The sequence below is a fragment of the Pangasianodon hypophthalmus genome, chromosome 4 (assembly GCF_027358585.1).
Source record: "Pangasianodon hypophthalmus isolate fPanHyp1 chromosome 4, fPanHyp1.pri, whole genome shotgun sequence".
Taxonomy (NCBI): domain Eukaryota; kingdom Metazoa; phylum Chordata; class Actinopteri; order Siluriformes; family Pangasiidae; genus Pangasianodon; species Pangasianodon hypophthalmus.
Window position 1 is genome coordinate 8,321,644 of NC_069713.1, and position 23,227 is coordinate 8,344,870.

The 23,227-nt window shown below is 39.5% G+C and overlaps 1 protein-coding gene across 5 annotated transcripts in view; it reads left to right on the forward strand.

The window, feature by feature from the left end:
• The window catches only part of LOC113526517 (zinc finger protein 521), a 131,886-nt gene extending 123,016 nt beyond the window's left edge, over window positions 1–8,870 (forward strand). For all 5 annotated transcript variants that reach the window (XM_026913617.3, XM_026913619.3, XM_026913618.3 and 2 more), the window contains exon 8: window positions 7,593–8,870. In XM_026913617.3, coding sequence (XP_026769418.3) covers window positions 7,593–7,625 — 33 coding nt within the window. In that variant the 3' untranslated portion in view covers window positions 7,626–8,870. The remainder of the gene's footprint in view (window positions 1–7,592) is intronic.
• The last annotated feature ends 14,357 nt before the right edge of the window (window positions 8,871–23,227 follow it).

A 23,227-nucleotide genomic window follows, 5' to 3' on the forward strand; every position in this document is an offset into this window, starting at 1 on the left:
AAAAACGCCTTGTCATTGACTCTTATACAGAACTTTGCTCAAATGAAAAAAGAAGACTTAAAAACACTATAAGACACATGAGCACTGAACATGAACATGTTATATACATGTCTCTCTGTTTTTTTTATCCATGTGGTCCTAATAAAAGCGGTTTAGTGCAGGCTTACCTTCTCGACAGTTGCTGAGACTTCCTCTGTCTGCTGTCGGTTTAAGGTTGGCATCATCATGTCTTAATTAAAAGTGTCAAGCTGGAGTGAGTTTGAGAGTTACTTTTACTTCAGCAATCTTACAGATGGCACCGAGGCTCCAAACTTGTGCACAGACAAGCGAAAGCCCTCCCGGGACTCCTTGACAATAGGAAATTGTGGGCGATGTCATGTTCATGCATTTTAGTCCAGCTCATATTATATCTAACATCAGAAATCCGGAAAAGCAAAGACTGTGGGCTAGCGGTGTGGCACTCTCTTTGGGATTTTTAGACATGCTAGTATGCTCATGGTCCATGTGCTAGCAGTTTTTCTTTGCCCGTAGCTAACATGAGCACTCTGAACGGTGAGCTGTGTTCTGTACGGCCATCTCTTTGTCAAAGTGGTGCTCTTCCCGATCTCTCAGCCATCGTCTCCTGCCTCCTTTTCCTTTTCACAGAGCCCCATGAGGCAGTGTGCTAAGAGGCCTTTCTCTCTGGCCATTCCTGAGGCTCAGACTACACAAGAAAGCCCTCTAAAAGCCTTAAGGGGAACTGCACATGATTCAGAATGACTTCTTTAGCCCTGAACATAGAGTGGAGCTGGAAGAGAGTACTGGTGTACTGCTGGGCGTGGTTTGGACGGCTGATCAGGGAAACATACTAATTAAAACCTAAACACATATGCAAGACAAAGAAATCGTCAAATATGGTTTTGTGAGGTCAACATTGGAGATATCGTTTCACTTTCTAATGGAAATTCCAAATGGAAATTGGATTCATAATGGAATAATGAATATTATTATTCCCTAAACATTTTCTCACCAGTATGTAATGGATTTAAAGGTCTCAGTGGCAGATTCACAATATATTCAATGCGGCACTAGTTACATGTTGTGTCTTAGTGCAGAACACGTCTTTCCTTGCAGAGCGTAAAATTCAAAATCATTATAGAGTATAAACAATGTAACAGAAGATCCATTAAGTAAGGAAAGAAACACATCGGAGCATGCTGTTATGGGAAAATAATCAGTGATAAATAATCAGATGTTATTCGGCATGAAATGGAGTCAACTGGAATTATATATATTCTATTTATTTATAATTTATTTATCAGTTATTTATTATAAAATGAAAATAAAATAAGTTGATTATTGTCCAATAACAGCTTGTTCTGAAGTGTTTTATTCCCCTTATACCTCAGCAATTTGCCAACAATTAAAATGTTTTTAATTAAAGAACAACATTTACTTTGTTTACGGTTTTGTTTAATGTTGTGGACATTTGTCTAAGCAAGTTAGTTATCACTTATGTTATAACTAATCATTCTCTCACCAGCCTCTCTTTGTTCTCTCTGTCTTAAAAGTAGTGTGACAAAAAATAAAACCTTGAAATGAAGACTTTTCCCATTATGGAAAAGTTACAGCTTTACGCCTGACTGTTACAAAACACTGAAACTGGAGACTCCTTCCATAAATGTTAAATAAACATCTCCTCACAGAAAACTTCCCCATATCAACAGTTACACATGGTTTTAATCATTTTTTAACACGTTAGTGTTTGTGGAGTGTCCTTCACACAAGTCCATGTGAATGAGTTGTTACTATAGAAATGTGAACATATTAGAATGATTAGATTAATATAAACCTGTGATTTTTCTAGCTAGAATGCCTGCTGTAACAGAAGATTAATCAACATCTTCTAACCAATCAGATTTGAGAATTCAACAACCATTGCTTATTACTACACCATCAGAGACCATCAGGCTCTGTTGGACACATTTGAATCCTATTAAAACGCCAAATGCATCTAGAATCTGTCATTAATCACCTGTTAAACCTTTGGAACCCGCTGTATTGTGATTCGTCCATGTGGAAAACCACAAAAGCGCCAGGAACCATGATTTTTAAAAAGATTCAGCAGATTATTCTCCAGCTTTTAGTGAACAGTGTCATGTTCATTAGGGAGGCTAGCTATTTTACTTATAATACATACTCAGTGCAGATAACATTGGTGTTGTCTATGCCAAGATGATTTTTTTTCTGTGGCTTTTATTCTTTCTATTTTTAACTCTATGCTGGAGCAGTTCTCAACAGTTTACCAGAAGGAAAACCTTAAAGATAGCCTGGAGCTCATTTTAGGCCACTCCCAGGTGGCTAAGAAGCAAAACATCCACCTCTCGCCGTGTCCTATAAACCCAGCCGGCCGATCTATCGCCCAACCGTATCAATAAGCGCCAGAGAAATGGGAGCCGCCAAAACTAACGATCTCTTAATAAATCAACAGCAGCTTCCCAGCCATGTAGTCTGTCTCTTTCTCTCTCTCATCCCTCAGCCAAGTCTTAACACACTTCAGACAAATTGCACCTGTTTGCATGGGCTTTAAGTGAACTGCTGATAGGTTTTGCAGCATTTTGCAGTTTTTTTTCCACCCAAACCTCCACCCATGACCCCCAAATGCCAAACACATCAACACACTGCTATAAAATGATGTAATGGCATGAAAGGAAAACAGTGACTGGGGAAGACTGGAGGAGAATAAGAAACACAACAGGAGTGCTAAAGAGAGTAGTGGAGTTTTAGTGGAGATTTGCCTGCTGGAGTGTAGTTCACCAGTATCAGATAAAACAAAATCTGAGAAGGGGGTGAGGGAAGAACAGGAAGTGAACTTTGGAGAACTTATTTCATAGAAGAAGACATTCATCATCTCTAAATCACAGCAGTGACAGAGAACATGGGGTGGGAGAACATGGCGAGGGAGAGTAGGGTATGGAGCACATGGTGAGGAAGAACACGAGAACATGGTGAAGGAGAACACAGTGAAGAAGAATGCAGTGAGGGAGAACATGGTAAGGAAGAACATGGTGAGGGAAAACATGGTAAGGGAGTACATAGTGATGGAGAACATGGTGAAGAAGAACATGGCGAGGGAGAATGCAGCATGGGAGAACATGGTGAGGGAGAACATGGTGAAGAAGAGTGCAGTGAGGGAGAACATGGTAAGGAAGAACATGGTGAGGGAAAACATGGTAAGGGAGTACATAGTGATGGAGAATATGGTGAAGAACAACATGGTGAGGGAGAATGCAGTATGGGAGAACATGGTGAGGGAGAACATGAGAACATGGCGAAGGAGAACATGGTGAAGAAGAATGCAGTGAGGAAGAACATGGTAAGGGAGAACATAGTGATGGAGAACATGGTGAAGAAGAACACAATGAGGGAGAATGCAATATGGGAGAACATGGTGCAACAGAAAGCAGTAATGTAGAACACAGTGAGGGAGAGTGCGGTGAGGAGGTACATGGTGATGGAGAACACAGTAAGGAAGTATATGGTGATAGAGTATGCAGTAAGGGGGAACACAGTAGGAAGTATGTGGTGATAGAGAATGCAGTGTACATGATGATGGAGAACGCAATGAGGAAGTGCGTGGTGATGGAGAATGCAGTGAGGAAGTACATGGTATGAGAGAACACAGTGATGGAGAATGTAATGGCTTTTTCGTAGTTGTTATATCCTACCAGAATTCATTCACTGACCTTGTGTGATTATTTTGAAAAGGTCAGTCCACAGTGACACAGATGTCATTATTTTTTTTTAAAAGGCATAATCTGTAACAAGCTCACATTTCACACACACACACACACACACACACACACACACACACAGAGCCAAGGGTTTGGAACAAATCCAGAAACACATAAGTACATATGAAATTGTGGGTCTTTTAATATAACATGTAAATATGAGATTATTGTTTAATATAAAATGATGAGTTGCCTTTGGAAACTGCATTGTGAGTTATCAGATATTGTGTAGATGCGAATGCATATGCAAGGACCACGATGCTTTCAGTGTGTTAGCGTTCTCGCTGCGGTATTGATTTGTTTCTGTCTCTAGGCCATGCCGTGTCTCTGTAGATAGTAATTTAGAGTGGGTGTAATAATACGCTCTTCTGAATTGAATCCGCCATGTTTACACACTTGCTATATATTCATTATGGGAACAGCTGACGGAATGAGCTCCGGTATTTAGATTTTTAATACAGATAATAATTGAGATGCTCGGAGCGAGATCGACGCTGTCGTTCGATCTCGCCAAAACACACTGGGTAGCCTCAGATGCAGAGACAGGCTTTGTCTTTTCCCTTTTGTCTTTCTTCCTCTGTTTCCTTTTTTTCCCCCTTCTCTCCAGCCTGCATGGCTGCCACTGAAGTCGTTTAACACTGTCCTTGAGAATGCCTGAAGAGTGAGAGAGAGAAAGAGAGAGAGAGCTCGTCACATGTTTAAAAGAAGAGGTAGACCACTGCTCCCCCATGAGGCTTTATTTTCCCCTTTAATAGCTGTTGCGAGCCCTACATTATATCCAAGGAGCCGCATCCCTTTGGGGTCTCAGTATGCACTTGAGTGTGCGTGCACACACACACACACACACACACACACACACACACTCACACACACTCACACACACTCACAACAAATGCCTGTACACAATAATGCAGGCAGACACTCACACACCTACACACTCTTTTTCTCTCTCTTTGTCCCTCCCCTTTCGATCTCTCTCTCCTTCTCTTTCTCTTTCTCTCTCTCTCTCACACACACACACGTTCCTTCCCTCCCCCCCACACGCCACAAACACCTCGCCACACACTCGCTCAGTCACTTTGCGGTGCCGCGTGTCAATATCCTGCCATTTGAAGCCCCAGGCCGCTGAGGCTGGGGAGCTGCCGACAAGCGGGGCTGATGGGTAATGGACCGCATTCATTAAGGAAGCTGTAGCTCTGCTCCTTCCTTCTTCCACCAGGGGAGGAGGTGAAGGAGGAGGATGAGGTTTGGGGCGGAGGGGGGGTGTCTCAGGAGAAACCCTCTTCCTCCCTCCCTCGGTTTCTCGCTGCCTCTGTCGGTAAATGGCTGCCTCAGTCACTCAGAGTGGAATGAAAGTGAGAGTTTGAACACAGCCACATTCACACACCAACTTTTTTTTCCCTTGCCCCTGCCCCTGGCATCAAAACTACTTATTACCCTGCCTGTCCCGGCATCATTGGGTCCTGCATAGATGCTTTTTAATGTCAGCAGGGGAAAATGGAAGTGTGAGGTGGATTTAAGGATGAAGGTGAATAACTGGGATTGTGCTTGACAGCCCAAAGCTGAAGAGACCATGAAGGTGAAAGCCACATTAGGTTTTATGTACTTCAATCTAATTCCAGAGTCCAGCTATTTCTACTTAAAGGACTTCATTTTTTTTTGCATGAATAGACAGAGCAATACCTTCTAACTTTGTATTTATAGATATGTGAACAACTAATTCGTCTTATATATAGTTAGCAGTCGGTGCTAAGTGTACTTGCAGTATAATTTAAGCTATACAAGTAATTTATTAGTAATTTATAATAGTGAGCATATTGTGTAAGTATGAAGTATTTTCTTAGTAATTTACCAACAAGTCTGAGGAAAATGTTGATATTCTACATTATTTTGTCTTGTTTTCACTTTCACTCTGCCCTTAAATTGTCTGTATAAAAGAAATAATGGCTCTATGCTAGCTAGCTAAACTGTAGCTTCCCTCCACAGCATTATCCAGTTGCATAACAACAGCGTTCTCACAAGTTTAACCACTCAAATAGTGAGTGTGTTATATATCTTTTAATGTTATTGTAGACTTATGAAGTCTTTTCTTAGTCATTTAACAACATATCTGAGGTAAATGTTCATATTTCAGATTTCACCCTCTGTCACTATACCTGTACTAGACGAAGTTGCAAAAATCATTTGCAACCGTATTGTATCCACCTTCTTACGTCAAAGAAACAAATTCACAAGTCACATTTGAAAATCCCGTGTCATACATTTGCACTGCTGTTTAGGCTTTCTGTATTTTATTTGGTACTAATAAGGCAACCTTGTGACAGGTGTACTTAATCCATGCCAGTTTGAGGCATCCAAGGTCGCGTTTTAGAGCGAGCACAGCAAGTGGGGCATGTAGTTTGCATTAAAGGGATTAGCAGTCACTTCAAACGATGACCTGGATTCGGCCCACCAGGGACACCAGTTCCACTGCCCCCCCGGTCCACACTTCCCTTCACAGAGGCTTCCTCCGTGTTGCACGGCTCCCCCGCCACTGCCCACCGCTCCACTGTGTGCGTGTGCTTTTGTTAGTGCACACAGGTGTATCTGTATTTTTCGCTGTTTGTGTGTCTTTGTGTGTACACTTAATCAGCGTCAGTGTGTTATCTCTGAAGATCGTTTCCTTGCATTTTGCCGCTTTTGATTTTCCCCCAACCATTTGATTTCATGCCTCGATAAGTCCAACTAGATCCGAGGGTAAACAAAACATTTGTAATTTGCATGCAGTTACCTCTGCTGATAAATCTAAAGGTTTTTTTTTGTTTGTTTTTCACATCAAATTGAAATTTTGCTTTGGTTGTGCATATTAATATCTGATACGAAAGAGAAGGCTGAAAGGGGAGAAAAATCAATGAGAAATGAACAGTAAGAGCCTAATCATTTGGAGGTAACAAATGACCCAGCCTTTATTGTTCATTTCACATCGATTTTTCATTTTCAGAGTCCACTGTTTTTCAGAGCACTGTGGACCATTTAGACTCCACATTATAGTCACTGCTGGGATTAAATATCCAGTAGTGTATACATTTAATACAGTGTTTATCAACACAACTGAGCATCGTGGTTCAGTGAAAGCATGTAAGGATTCAACTTGGATTGGATGTATTAATTAACAGCGATCATCAGCTGGTCTTAAAGTGCAAAAACCAAGAAATTATGATGTTATTCACCTCATTCAGCTTGTATGAGAAAGACACAGCTCCTGGCTGGTTGTCATGGCCACAGCCATCGATCCCTGGGCGTTTGCGTTTGGATTGAGACGTCGCGGTTTGAGGGGGTTTGACAGCTCTAGCACATCACCTGCTATGTCTGTACCATACCTGCTGCCACACAGGGCCGAGCTCTATCGATCCCCATGCAAATTCTGCTCCATTTTCTACTAATTGGATTTAGATAATGGAAACGTCAAACATGTCCGTCAGACACATTTTCTCATTCAGCATTGTTCAAACGATTAACGAGTCCAGATGGATGACGTCCATGCATGTGCCGATTGTTTTATAGAAGGTAGACATGTCACTTGACAGGAAAATAATACAGCGCGTTTATTCGGGTGAATGAATTACAAAGCGTAAAGCTTTTTTGGAGGAGAAACATATACAACCTGATATATATTTATGAGACTGATGTGATATACGTGTGCCAATATGTTATGATTAAAGTAATATACAGTTAATTTGTGGGAAAGTGAAGGGAAATTAAGCTTAAAAGTTAAATTATGACATCCATGCTCATCTCTGCATGTTGACTGATATCTGTTCTTTTTTTTCTGTTTTGCAGAATCACACTCTGAGCCAGCATAGCAGCAGCTAACAAGGAAGATCGATTCAAAGAGTCTCGTCAGTGACATCTGGACTCCAATCTACCAATCATTGTGCTCTTTTTGTCAGTTTTGCACTGAAATTTTCATTTCAGTTAACAAAAAAAATTGAGAGCCAGAGACAGGACATATCCTTGTGAAATTCAATGTTGATATGTTGTTAATCCAACATGTTTGTAAATACTGTTCTTTCTGTCTTGCTGTTTGTCAGCCCTTATGCGTTCTTGCAGTCACCATTGTACATACTGTTTGTTGAGGAAAAAAAAGTATTACACTTTGTTTAAACCATTATAAATGGATGAATCATCGGCCAGAGACCTTTGAGGTCAGGTGGACGCTTTTTAACGGCTGATACACGTCCAGTTGTCTGTGATGCACCCTCTCAAGCCGTGGGATGAAATGCCTGATCACCAGCATGGCCTGAGCAAAACTTTTTACAAAAACTACACACCTCAGCTGAAATATGTGGACTACATTGTGTATCACAAATGTTCTGAAAGCAAACAGAAAAATGATAGAAAGGATACTTGATATATGCAAAAACAGTTTTGTGTTAAAAGAAATATTGAAAGACTCTTTGGGTTGGCAGGAATTTACAGATGGGACCCATTCCTCATTCTCCCTCCCTCCTGATGAGAAACTGCTCTCCACACTTGTACATTTCTGTTATTAATGTTTACCCCTCACTGAAGGCTGGATACGACTAGAATTGTCCTTTCTTTTTTCTTTTTGTCAGACATGCAATGGGGAATAAATGTATCCTCTGTTTCGGGTCTGTTCTGGCTGCTATCACTTGATTATATGGTGAGGTTCTGGTCAGAAAAATGAAAAAAAAGAAAAAGTATTTCGACCCTTCGTCCACGAGTAAGCCGAGCTGAGTCATTTCTGTCGCTATGCTATTGTTCTATTCATGCTGTGAGACATGGTAATCTGTACAGTATTCTCATGGATCTCTGGTATATGCCAGTTTGGAATTAGTCGAACCTGAAATGCACTTTTGTAACACTCCATACTTTCATGGATGTTCATGTTCGAAAGGCGCTTGACAAGTGACTGTCAATTCAGCCACAAGACTTTGGGAAATCAAACTTTTAACAAGGGTGACAACTTCTGGTGTTAACGGGGGGGAAAAATGTTATATACAAATATTAACCGGGGTCTGAATTTGCTAGACCTCTTTTTTGTGTTCTCATGTGATGAAAACATTAAAAAAAAACATTAAAATTGTATGAAGATAACTCTGTAGTGGTGTGAAGTTCTGTGTGTATGTGTGATAGACAAAGACAGAAACTGTCAGAAATGTAACACATTTCCTTTATGTAATTACTGCATTTTCTCATATATATTAGATTTTCGCATACTTCCAGTATTAGGTCATGTCCAGATGTTTCGATAATCTGTGAGAAAAAAGCTCACAATCCAATTCAGTTCAATTCTATTCAATTCAATGCCTCCTGCTAGTAAGGCAGAGAAAATATTGGCCTTATGGGAATCACTGAAAAGCAATGTGTAAAACGTGGGAGGACTCATCTTAGATAGCATTTGCTTTTCTGAGAGTAGGAGGTGAAGGAGCAAAAAATGTTTCCTAACTATATACGCTCACTGAATACAATGTAAAATGTATAATTTCTCTTCTTGCACCAAATGTATTTACACAATGCCTAATTTGATTAGTGTAACGAAGTGGTATGATGATATACCAATATATAGAACACTGTTCTGTGTAACTGACTTGAGATTTTACAGCTTTTATTTTGTAACTTACTGTATAAAGCACAAATATAAGATGTATTCCAAGATATATCATCCAGATTGATTGGACAGAATAAGGATGGGAGATGGTGATGTCCTAATTATTAGGCACAAACCTGTGATAACAGGGAAACACTCCCAAGAACTGCCCCACTTCCTTTTTGAACTTATGCCTCGCACAGGCAATTTGCAACTGCTGGCGTTTTCTCTTCATGAGTCTCTGAAACATGGGCAAGGTCCCTAACAAGTCAAAAAGAAGGGTGGAAAAATGGTGCAACCCAAAAAAATGGAAAGCTCCTTTGATCGTCTTAATTCATATGAGATGTTCCTCCAGTGAATTGCTCCAGCACCAATCCATTACAAAAACCACCCTCAACATGTGTCCTTCAGCTGCTTCACATAAACAAATAGTTGGCAAACCTCACTGAGTATCAGAGTCTAGAAACACTGTGGTGTTCCTCAGGGGTCTGTCCGACCAACTCTCTTCAGGCTCTCTGCATCTGTAGGCTGTGATATTGGTTTACTTTGATAGCAAGGGTAACAGCCAAACCGCCTACTGCCTCTCTGGCCATGCCAACGTTCCATGAGCACCTGCAGTTCATGCTAAACTGACAGTGTTCTTTATCAGGATGACTTGTTGCACAGCTGAAGTGCAGTAGGGTTGCAACACCTTACAATCCTCGGTCTGTTCTTTGGCCAGTGCCTCAAAGCATTGCTGGTGTTCCTCCTCTGGGTCACAGCGGACTTGATGTTGTGTTGGTGTAGGCTGACTTGTTCACCATGTCAGGTGGGAGGATTCCATCACAGTATATATGTGTCTTCAATCATGGGTTTCCACACCTTTGTAGTACACTTTTTTTTTTGTTTTTTTGTTTTTTGAAGGGAAAAAGGGCACAAGATGCAGGGGTTTGGGCTGCTAGAGCTAGACTTATTTCTCTTAATTAAAACTTAGAGTTGTGCTCTCAGCACAGCACACAACATAAGGTATATTAAAACATTTCACTCTACCTTCATGTCAGTGTTCAAGAAGACAGTACCCAGTAAAGGGTGCCAAGCACTTGGGAAAATTTCAGACACTTTACCAAAATCTAAGTCCCCGTCTAGCTACAGGGAAGTTCCTATGTCACACCCGGGTGGCAGAACCAGGCCTGCAGGACTGTCAGCCAGCAAGCCTAGGAACGTACAATGAGGCTAGGTAGAAATAGTCAGCCTCCAGGGGTCTGGTTCTTGGGAAGCGGAGGTTGTAGAACCACAGGAATCGTCTCTGTTCAAAGCTCACTAAAGAGCACTTTAACAGGCTAAACTTGGTTATCATTCAGTTGTGGTAGTCCTTTATGTCATTTCATCTCACATTTTCTCAGTTCTGCAGGGTTTCTAGCATTATAACAATCACATCATTTACATGATACCTTTTATTCCCAATCTTGCAGTGGAATTTATTTCATTTGTTTCTTCATTTCAAGCTCTATTTAAATGTTACATGCCCAGACATTACAAATTGGCACTTGCACTGCATCTGCACTGTTATGTGCCATTTAACCCCTGAATTTTGATGCAGTAAGTTATAAACTAATATGATTAACATCAGAATATACTGCATAATACCATAAATTGTATGTATTGTTCCAGCCTGCTACAGAATTTTTTTTAATGGTAGCATTGTATTTCTATTCCACTGCATTATGGTTCAGTTTCCTGACAGTCTATCACTTCATTTAGCCCCTCTGTGCTCAATCCCAGTGGTTATGGATGGCACAAACACAGCTAAAATTCAAGACAATCTGGGAATGCCAGCTGTTTCCTCTCTATCTGGGATATGGATTTGCTTTATTTTCATTCTGTGTAGAAACTGGTGTACAGTATAAACCATGGATTTGGCTGTATCAGGTTAATTAACATTAACATTCAGCATTCAATGCTAAATTAACATTCAGCATTCAATTTATGTAGACAGGAGACTAATGGAAGTGTGGTGCAGATGATGTTAAATAAAACATATAGGGTGTTTTGGAAGGTTAAACTGCTTTGCCACCCAGTTGTGCATCTCATTCTGTTCAGAGAAATTGCGTATCTCAGTTTTCAAACCCTGCCTTTGCTGGTAACTACTGATGCACTGATCTATTGATACTGGCCCTGCAGAGATTCCTTGTCACTACTCATCACCCAATTGTAGGTAAATGGAAAGTGTCTCTCTGAAATAAAGAGGTAAAGAGGCATCAGATACCTCACGGAGCTTGCTGCACATCTGTGATGCAGACAATCTGTTTGAAGTTAGCCGAATGCCCGAGCACACATCGAAAACGTTACAGTCCATCTCTCCCAGTTTAACCATTAAACTGAATGTGCGTTTGGCAGTGACATAGTTAGCGACTAACGTTGCCAGGCACTTTTAATAAGCTTCAAGGGTATTCAGAGGCATCCAGCTCTTCGTGTTTGCCAACGGCATCCTGGCCCACTTCATCCATTCCATTAAAGCGGGTGGTGGCCTCCTGCTCGTGTTTGTGATTTAATTAAATGCGCTCGCGGAGGCGAGAGCAGGACCGTTGCAATGTCTGTCGCCTGAGCATGTGCATGGGAGACAGTGGCCTGTCTCGCTGCTTCCCAAAAACAAGGGTTTTGGGGGGGATTTTCTGGCACATGCCGTCACATAGGGCCATGTCAGCCTGCAGAGAAGCATCTGAACAGATCTACAAATCAAAAGCTGGAGGCAGAAAGCATGGACTGCTAGCATGCCTGGCCTACGCCAAATTTGGGTAGTTGTGATGCCCTACAGACTTACCTGAATGTCACTGAAAATCCTTTTGAAGGCTAATGAGATCTCTATCATGATTAGAGAGACAGACAAGGAGAAAATGTGAGCATGACTGGCAGTGAAGATTGAATTTATTGACTCATTCATCCATGACATTCGTCCATTCACCAGGGATCCAGTAAAATATGACAGTTGGTTATTGAAGGTACTATTCATAATGCTTCCATAGAGGTTATATTCTGAGGTATAATCATTATACATTTGTAGTAAGAAGGGTTCCTCAAGGGTTCTAAGTAAAACACTCTCTGATAGGGAAACACTTTTTAAGAATCTACAGAAAATTCTTAAGGGTTCCCCTAGTGGGCCAAACCAAAGAAACCTTAAGGGTGGTAGATGGATTCTTTTTAGATAAGAGCGTTTTTCAGCCTTAAGACTAAATCACTAAAGGCACTTTTTCCATTGTCCTGGAATCTGTGCTGGTCCACTTTTTTTTGGCCAGGTTCAGACCTGAATGCTTAACCACCATTAAATTAATATGGCAACATTGCAGTGGTTTTTGAATCAGCAAAATTGAACTGGTTCCAGCACCAAAATTCTGCTGGTCTGGAAACAAGGATGTGTACCATTAGAGGCTTGGGTGTGGTATCTTTTCACAACCATGGTAATAACTCCAGTAAGGTATATTCATGACCTCCAAGGAGAACATAACCATTTTAAAGGCAGTTGCAACAATAGGTAAATAACACTGCTAATGCTAATGCTGGCATGAATACTACATTTCAGTTGATCAGCTAAACACTGACTAAACTGCTAAAGTCCATAGAACTAATAAAATCTTTGCTCTTGCATGTACTAATGGATTGTTGACATGGTGAATGAATGATTACATAATCAAGTTGTTCTGGGCACTGGGAAGTACACTCTTAGGGGTTCTACTTGGAACAGTTTCTGATAGGGAAACTCCTGTTCATTTTTTCTGCTCATCAACTAATTTTTTTTTTTTTTTTTCTACATAGAACCTTTACGGGTTTGTCCAGAGGAGCAAACTAAATAAACCTTAAGGGTGCTAGATGTTGGCTAGTAACTAGCATTGTTAATTGTGGCATTTTTCTAGGAGTGTAGGCATTATGTACCTTGTACTTTCTGTAATCATAAGCAACTCTTATTCACAAGACACTCATACTGAACATCCTTTCAACCCACTTAGTACTGTTTGACTTTATAGTATATAGTAGTAGAATAGTAATGATTTATAACCCCACTGTCCAGCGTCACTCCATTTTGATTGTGGTGCCTTTCAAGCTTTTTCCTTTTCACAGTCACATCTGGTTTGTTCAATAGGGATCGAAATCTACTTCTGGATTTCTGTAAAGCTGCTTTACGACAATATCTATCATTAAAATTGAATTGGGAAAGCTGAATTGAAACATGAATTGATACCTTTCACGTTTTTTTCAACCCTGTGATTCCAGCACTCATCACTCATCACACCACAGGCACAGATCAGAACCTGGGCCTAAACTTTGCAAGGCCACACAGAAGTTCTGCAGAGGTTTAAGTGTGGTGGAACTTCCTCAGCAGGCACAGAAAAGAAACACAAGAATAAGTTTCAGGTGATAATTGGAGGGAAAAAAGCCCAGAACTGTGAATATCGCCTTCAGGTCCTGGAGGAGTTTCAGAGATACTTGGCAGTGGTGAGCACATCCACCCCCACGCATTACTACAAATACACCAGATAACAAGTACACTGTGTTTCACATGCAATGTGCAGCAAATGCACTGTACACTGCCAAACTTTGAATGCCTCTGGATCACATTGTTCTCGCACTCTTTCTCTGATGTCGACCACTTTTAAGCCTCAAGGTCCTGCCCAGACGGCTAATTATCTTTCCTCTAGTGAACTACAATGCCTGAGGGGTGAGTCGCCCTCTAGCATCAACTTCACGGTCTCTCACCATCACACTATCCAGGACTCTCGAGCTCCAGAACAGGTGTGTTTTTGCCCAACTCCATACCGAATCCAGCAGGAAGCGATGGAATGCAATTCCTACTTGTCAGGGTGAAAGCTACTTTAAATCCCATTAGAGTTGTCACTGTGAGTAGAGTAAGAAACAGAGCAAGGAAAGGCGCTGCAGAGAGGGGAAGTACTGATGAGATGTGAGAGCCAAGTGCAATGAAAGGCAAACTTTCCTCTTTATCTTTGACACAATGGTCTAAACTTCAAAGAAAGGATAAATTACACATAATTATTTAAATTTTCCACTCAAACAATTGGAGAACCCTTTTGCCTCAAGTAGACAGTGTTGGCAGAAGGACTCAATAAGATAAACTGGCATATCAAAATCATTGATAGCGCTACATAAATAAATGGCATTTGTCCATTTCTTGATTCTTTGGAGTATAAATAAATGTAGTCCATTATCATAGGAATGAGTTTTTAATACAGACGGATGTTGACGTACTATATACATACCTTGTGCAGCTAAAAATCATGCCAAGCTGCCACTGCTGGGCCCTTGAGCAAGGCCCTTAACCCTCAACTGCTCAGTTGTATAAATGAGAATTGTAAGTTACTTGGGATAAGGGTGTCTGCCAAATGCCATAAATGTAATTGGTGTATGATGTTAGTCAAACATAAATAGCTAGTTAAGTAAAATCACCACCTACCTGTCTAGACTCTCACCATTGGGATTATGATTGGAGTAACTAAACATAAGTAGCTAAATCCAGTATCTATCTAGCTTTGTAGTTATCAAGCTATAAAATTATTTAAAATTTATATACTGTGTATACGTCACTGTATAAGTGTTTTTAAAACAGCTGCTGTTACAGTCAGAGGCTATCACAACTGTTGCTAAACATTAACTAAACAACCTGGATAGCTAGCTAGCTCAACACTGGAACTACAATATTGTCCTCAAGGTGCTTTTGTAACAATGGTCACCACACTGAACAGAAGAAATTTGACAGAAAAAATACATAAAAAAAAACAGAAATCTCTTTGTTTTTGCCATTGATAGCGGTAGTTTGTTCAGTGAACCGACTTATAGTGAGAAGCTAATCATGGAAATAAGTTGGCAAGGGCTTTAACTGATGACTCAGGTTTTTTTGTGGCCCATGATGCTAATTGGCCACTTTTCATCATTATTACTGATGTGCCATTATGCTCTTCATTCAGTCTCATCCAAAATGTGTAAACTCATCACTGTAGCCTCAAATATTTCCAAACACAGTAGACTTAATGAGAGGGAAACAAAAAAGACAGATGACCCCAATCAGACAGGTAATTTAGCCATTTCCCAACTCAATTTCAACTAATTATGAGGCTTTGAATTAGTTAGACTCCAATGCATTGACTTATTTTAGTAAAGACAGATCTGTCTGTAGGCACCCGAAACCTGAAATTATATCTTGTAGATCTGCTTATAAAGTAAGGAAGCCTGCAGTATGGGTAGATTTGAATAACTGATCCACAAGCGTCCTTGATTAGTGGTAGAATCAAATTAGTGTGTTTATAATACATTATAATGAACAGGAACCAGGTGAATGGAAATCTAGTTTGGCTTATACACTTCAGTGGTGTAAACTGTACAGAATTAAAATCTATTTCAGTCCACCTAAACATGTCTGATTTAATATCATATCTAATGCTATATATTTAAAAACACGTTCCATACTTTTGACTTTACTCTGTATGCCGGTTATAGTGTAATTATTAAAATCTGACTATCTAGCATCACCTAAAATAGAGTAGGTTCCATCTGTAGGTTCCTAACAAGATGTTTTCCTTATGCTGTCTGAAGAAAATTTTCCTTTGGCTTGCTCATTAGCACTCTAGATTTAGACCCAGATTTCAGTAAAGCTGCTTCGTGACAACACCTGAATTCAATCGCACTCGCACAAATGAAATTCAGTTCAGCTGAACTGAATTTTAAAAACAGCCTTGTTATTATTCCATTCTTAAGGCAGTTGTCTTAGGAGCCACATCGTCACTGAGCCACATTTTAACATAATAGGAAAGCCTGACAGGCACTATTTAGCGTCATTCTTCTTTACATTTTATACATTAAAAAGACAACCGGACTAGTGTTCACTGAATAACAGCTAGCTAGCTGTTAAAAGCTAACTATAAGTTACCCAAATAAACTTGCTACATAAGCCGTGAAGTCACTTCATGTTAGCTAGCTAGCTAGCTCACCTTAACTATGACCCATGATAACAAGCACAAATGACTAGCATAACTGTTTAACACCAAACAAATGTTAGCTATGTTAACTACATGTTACGCCTCACTAGTGTTTCTCAAACTTTTAAAGAACTCTAGTCTGGTTAACAAATTTATGAGAATGACATGCAATGTTGCCTTCAGATTTTACCAAAATAAGTTACCTCAGAGGACTTCTTTATCTCCAGAGCATGCTAATGCTATCTAAAAATACTGCTTACCTAGGAGACTGCTTTCCAATTGGACCTTGCTGAATGCAAAATGTGACCAATTTGCAATAAGCATTTCATATTAAAAGTTAAGATTTCTTTTTTTTTTTTTAGGGTTAGAGGATAGAGTTAGCTTTTATACCTTTTCTCATAACTTTTTTCATGTGAAATTGCAAGAAATCTAACTGCAACACATTTGCTTATTTGAATTTGTACTAACTTCATATGGGATCGGGTTCTTGTTCTGTTTTAAGAAATTCAGCATTCAGAGTTTTTTACATAACATTCTATATATAAGTATCATATTCAACATATATAATGGATATCGCACTGTTGTTGAATCTTTGGGGTTCCTAAGCAGCATTCTCCTGTTTAATATACATATAAAAATTCTCACTATACTGTATAGATTTAAAAAAATCCTGCATTCTCATATACTATGTATATATATATATATATTCAGATAATGTTGAAAATACATTTTCACATATTTTTTCCTTACCTTTTTACTTGACTGATAATACTAGAGAGGTTTTTTGTTTGTTTGTTTTAATTCAATTGTACCCATCAGAAACAGAAAAATGAAAACTGTCCATGAGAAAAAAGGCCCATTTGGCTTTTTCCCCCCTAAAACATTAGTAAGGTTCTTTAATTTTCTTGTCGTTTTTCTCAGCCAGAGCAGGCATGCCAGGTTACTTTAACTCTCTCTAATGGTAGTGTGTCATCTCTCGCTCTTTCCCTCCTGCGTAGTGGAGAAGCAGGCAATACTGCAGAAAGCAGTCTCACGGGAATGCCACATGTCTCCCTCTCTTCCGCTGTCTCTTTCTCTCCTTCCCTTCCACCTCTTTTCTTTTCTCTCGCGTGCTTATGAGAATTCCCTCTTCTCATAAGACTTTATCTGTACTCTGTTACTCTCTCCCTCTCGCTCTTTGTCTCTTACTCTGCTTAGTCTTTAGGTCTCTCCATCTCTGTCTCTATCTACTGTATTAGTTTTATCTGCTACTATGTTCTTGCATAGGTTGCTTGGTAAATGGGTCTGTCTCTCTCTCTCTCTCTCTCTCTCTCTCTCTCTCTCTCTCTCTCTCCCCATCCTCTTGCTTATTGTGCATTGTAAACAGCTCACAAAAGCGTGACAAGGTCTCACCCCGTGGTCCCCCTCTCACCCCCTCTCCCTGCACTTGTTCTTCCCAGTTATTTGTTATTGTCTCAGAGCTATCGAGTGTTTGTCTCTTTATTCCCCCTTTTTTCCGGCAAAGAAAAGGAGAAGTTAATTAAATATGGAGCGAAGCGGAGAGGCATCTCTTTAAACCATCATGTCATTAAAATGGCGTCCCTGGGAGATGGGCTTAAAAGGAGCCGGAGAACAATGTCTTCCCAGTCAGATATTTATGGGATGTGTTATGTAAACACACTCCTTTTATTTTCTATGTATATTTCATGTAATTATCACTTTTTGTCGAGACGCTTCCCGGGGACCCTCTAGGGGAACGTCATTAGAAAAGACCGTTATTACAACGAAGCAAAGATTCTCGAATACGCAGCAGTGTGGATGGGACAGAGTGGTGGGATTAAACCGCAGGTGAACGTATTGCTATACCAAACACTAACTCAAACACTGCCACATTAACGATCGTGGATAAATCTGAACGTTCTGTGCTCATGTGTCATAAAAAGACTAATGAATACACACTCTGTGTAAACAATAATAGGTTTTATCTGTCAGCCTTGAAAAGGAAAAAGCGGTAGACAGCAAATCTCTTGTAATGAAGAAACTGGAAAAGTGAGACTGTGTGAAGTCGAAACACTAAACACTAAACACACTAGGTTTTCTGACTGGGATTGATTCCCAGCTGTGCTGTGTACCATCCGAGTCGATGGCAAAGCAACTGCCCACTTCAGCAGCTGAGAGACGCTGCTCAGCAGGGGGTGTTCCTTCTGTCTTCCTCAGGGACTGGTAGACTTTTTCAGCAAGGCTTCACCAGTCCTTCCAGCATGCTGGTATCAACCCTTGCCATCCCTGAATCATAAATAACAAATAAAACACTTGGAGACATGTTGTTATAGTACAATAATCAATAACAGGGTGGTGTGATGCACCTGACTCAAAGCGGAGTCACTGTTCCCAACCTGAAGTCGATCATTTTCCTGTAACAGTGCATCCCAAAGTGTTTTATTCCTCTTTTACCACAGCAGTTTGCCAACAATTATTTTTTTATTTATTGAAGAACACCATGTCATACTTTTTATCCATTTACAGTTACTTAAAATGTTCTGCGAAACAAGTTAGTTGTTGTTATGTAACAGCTATAAGCAGCCATTCATTTACCAGCATCTGTTTTTCTCTCTCTTGATGTAGATAAGACAAAAAATACAGTTTGTCATGTTCCCAGGAAATCACAAAGGAACAGCTTTACCTCTGAGTGTTACAAAGCACTGACACTGAAGACTCCTTCCAAAAATGCCATATAAAGGTCTCCTCACAGATAACTACACCATGTCAATAATTATACATTTCGCTTTGTCAAATAATAGCGTCCACCATAGAGAATTATCTGTTACTATAGAAACAATAACATATTAGAATAAGTGCACTCAACACTCAAAAGCTACAGCTACAATGATCATCTAAACTAAGGGTGTAAATCTTACTGCCCTCCATTTTAGTTTCATTATAGCTGCATACTTGAATAACAGAGTATGTTGTGATTACTAACTGGCACCCTCTGAAACATTAGTAAACCAGTGTGTCTCCTCGATCCCTACTCCTCCTCCTCCGCACTAACACTTTCAATCCAGCTGACTGAGATGCTGAACTTTGCCTTACTGAGCATATTAGCACTTTTCAATTGTCTTTGCATTCTCGTTTGCATCTCATTACACCTCGTCGCGAAGCGGCCACTCTGCACTATTCGCTCGGCATGAACTCTCAGGCTCCTAAAGCTGAAGTGACTCTAATTTGCCAGATGAAATGAGGGTGACTCTCAGCATTGGACCCCTTGATGAGAAAACATAATTGTTTAACTGAAAAGTGCTGGAACCCGTCCCGAGAGGATTCCTCTGGAGGTATTTAAGTTTGGAAGCACATATAGGGAGAAGAGAGGCGTGATGAAGATGGAGAGCAACTGAGTATATTTATGTAGAGCTGTGTCTACATACCATGTCTGGGGGCAGAAGAGGGTCAGAGGCATCCCTGATTTTCTTTTTACAAAGCATATACAAAGCAGATATCTATCTATCTATCTATCTATCTATCTATCTATCTATCTATCTATCTATCTATCTATCCGTCCGTTTGTCCGTCCGTCTGTCCGTCCGTCCTCAGAGGGATCCCTGGCTCTTGCAATTTAAGTAAGTAAACAAACAGTAATTTAAGTAATTGCTTTATTGATTAATTTATATTCACATGACATTTTGTATTAATTAATAATGAATTAGCAATAATCAATTGTTTAATTAATTAAATTATTAATTTCAGGTGAGTATTCTGACATGGAGCAGCATGATGACATCATCAAAAGTACATCAGCCAAACACACACAGTCATGTTGAAACTGAATGATGACATATTTACTACCTCATTTCAAGGAAAAAACTTCTATCCCTCTATATACCAACTTTTAAACCTCCAAAGACTGTTTTTTTTTTCTTCCAATTCTCTCATATTTCCATTCTGCTTTCTTTATACACAAATTCAAAATCCCACAGGACGAGGTGAAAGAAAAGCTCACACACGTGTTCGACTGCTGCCGGTGTTTGCTCAGGGTCATACATGCCTACATGAAGCGTGTGGGTTTGTACTGAAGCTATCGATTTTAGTTTCAGCTTGCTGATGGCTGAGGGAATGAGCAGCCCAGCAGTTTTTGCTCACACTAACCGAAACCTCGACTCAGCTAGCATCCTACCAGGAGGTCTTCAGCTCTTTGCTGTCTCTGAGCTTGACTTCTTACAGACAGAAAAAATACAGAAACAAAATGATGTGTTGGACTGCAGCACTTGAAGGGATGTTTAGACCTAGTTTCTCCTTCGTTACTGCTGTGTTTTACTTCTCGGTTAATGGGTTCCATAAACTTTGAGGGCACAGGTGTGCACCAGAAGGGGTCAAGGCTCCAGACAGCCCTCGCGGGATCACACACACACACACACACATATGAGAGTCATTTTGTTAAGGATGTGTGGTGTAGCAACACTGGCTACATCTGTGGAACATGAAGTGTCAAGTGTACCCAATCTAATCTGCAGCATATTTCTGGGGTCCTGTCCATGAGGGTCATCTAAACGAGGGGTAAAGAATGTATTAACCTCCTAAAATCCCTAAAACTTACGTTCCTCACTCTCATAAATAGAGATATTTAGCTTTACTGTAGTTCCTACTGCAAAAAAATGACATCAACAGCAAATATCTTGAGTATAGTCAAATTCATTTAGTATTTCCTATTATAAGTTTACAGCAACCCAAGTATAAGATTGTTAAACATATTTCTAACATATTTTTTTTAAACTAATTTCAAGCGTTACATTTTCCTATTGTAGATGGAATAGACCATTTTGCTTCTTTCTAAAAATAAATGCTTGAAATTAGCAAAATTTTCTGCCAATAGAGCAAGACTATTTCAAGCTTGAAATGAGTAAGAATGTCGAGAAATAGGTTTAATAATCTTGTCTTTAGTTTATTCTATAGTATAGTAATAACTAATATAGTAAATAGTATAGTAATAGTACTAACTAGCTAGCTTTGACTATATCCAAGATATTAACTTGTTAAAATGTCTTTTTTTTGTTTTGTTTTGTTTTTGTTTTTGTTTTTGAAGCATAGCTACTGCATGCTTTTACATGAGTAAGCTGAGAGGTTAAAGGGTTAAAATAGTTTTTAAAAACAAACACACACACACACACACACACACACACACACACGCAAACACAGAACCTGATATACCTAGATGAACATTGCACAAATGTGCAATAAATGAATGTGCAAATGCACACCGTTGTACATACTGTACATACGAGCGAGGTTGCCAAGTCTCCATCCCAAAACTACTGAAAACTGTATTCCAAAAGTTGAAATCTGTTTTTGTTTTAAAATCAGATATACTGTAATATTCATGAAGTAACATACTTAAAAAAAAAAAAAGAAGAAGCAGTTTAATTTAAAGCACACAGTTCACCTAAATTTCCGATTATTACATTGATTGTTAAAAATAAAGATTGTCTGTGCAAATGAGAACACTGATGCCTGAGTGCATTCAATACAAGTAGTCTGCTATGTTTATTTCATATAAGACAAATATATTGCACATTGTATTATTTTTACTGATACACCATTCATTCATTCATTCTCAGTAAGTGCTTTATGCCAGTCAGGGTAACAGTGGATCTGGAGATTATCCCAGGAACACTGGATGTGAGGAGTTAATACACTGTAAATGGGATGCCATTGCTTCCATCACTCAGTACCAAGAACACACACATTCAGACAATGGTAATTTAGAGTAGTCAATGCAAGCACCTGTATGTTTTTAGGAGGAAACTGGAGAACCCAGAAGAAACCCACATAGACTCAAGGAGAACATGCACAGAAACTCAACACAGACAGTCACCCGAGCTCAGGATCGAACCAGGAACACTGGAGGTGTGAGGCGGCAATGACGATACACTAATTTCATGTGAATTAATGAATTAATTTAGGTGTTAATTTGGCTGACGGTTTAATCAAAAGCAGCTTACAGTTGAGACAGGACACGATTATGCAGGTGAGGGTTAAAGGTCAAAGAGTGGCAGATTTAGTGGCAGGGTTTGGATGGGCTAAAAGCCCCAAACCTTAACCACTGAGCAAGCACAGCCACTACTGGCACATTTTAATACGTACATATATAATACACTATGCATTTAGTGTTTGCTTCTTAAATAAATAAATGAATGAATGAATGAATAGGCTTAAAGTAAAAAAAAAAAAGTCCATGATTCCAGGATAAAACTCCACATAACCCTGAACAAAAAGAAGAAAAAAACAGCAGGAATTAAAAAGAATGCTTGAAGATAGTATGAGATTAGATAATAATTAATAAATCATCACAGATAGTAATTAATAAATCCATCACTGTGTGTGTTTGCCTGAAGCTCTTTTGCTCATAACGTCTGGTTGCTTAGAATTTGCAAGACAAATTATTTGATAAAATATTACTTATAGAAAGGAAAAGATAAATAATCAGGTACTATGTAGTAAATGGTGACCCACAATGCACTAGGACTGTTCTACTTAGCAGCATGGACTTAAAGATGGTTTGAGGATTCAGAATTAGCTAAGGATTGTCCAGCTAAATATGTTAGTAGGATCGATCACCAGGAAGTGGCCACTTATATCCACTAATGATTGGTTGGAGGTCAGCATGGAGGAGTTAATGCAGCTAATATAGCTATAATCACATCTATAATCAGGAGGAACATCTGAAAAACCTGTGTGTCAGAACAAAATCCCCAAAAACCAATCAGAGCATCTACATCAGCAGTTAATGATGTCCGATCTCTGCTTATTGTCTGGTGATGGAGATTCAGATGTGATCATGGTTGTCAGTATTTTTTTTAAAAAATCTGTGTGTGAGACGCTGAATCGACATTTAGTTTGTATAGTTACTCATAGAGCTGTTACCCATGTGGCAA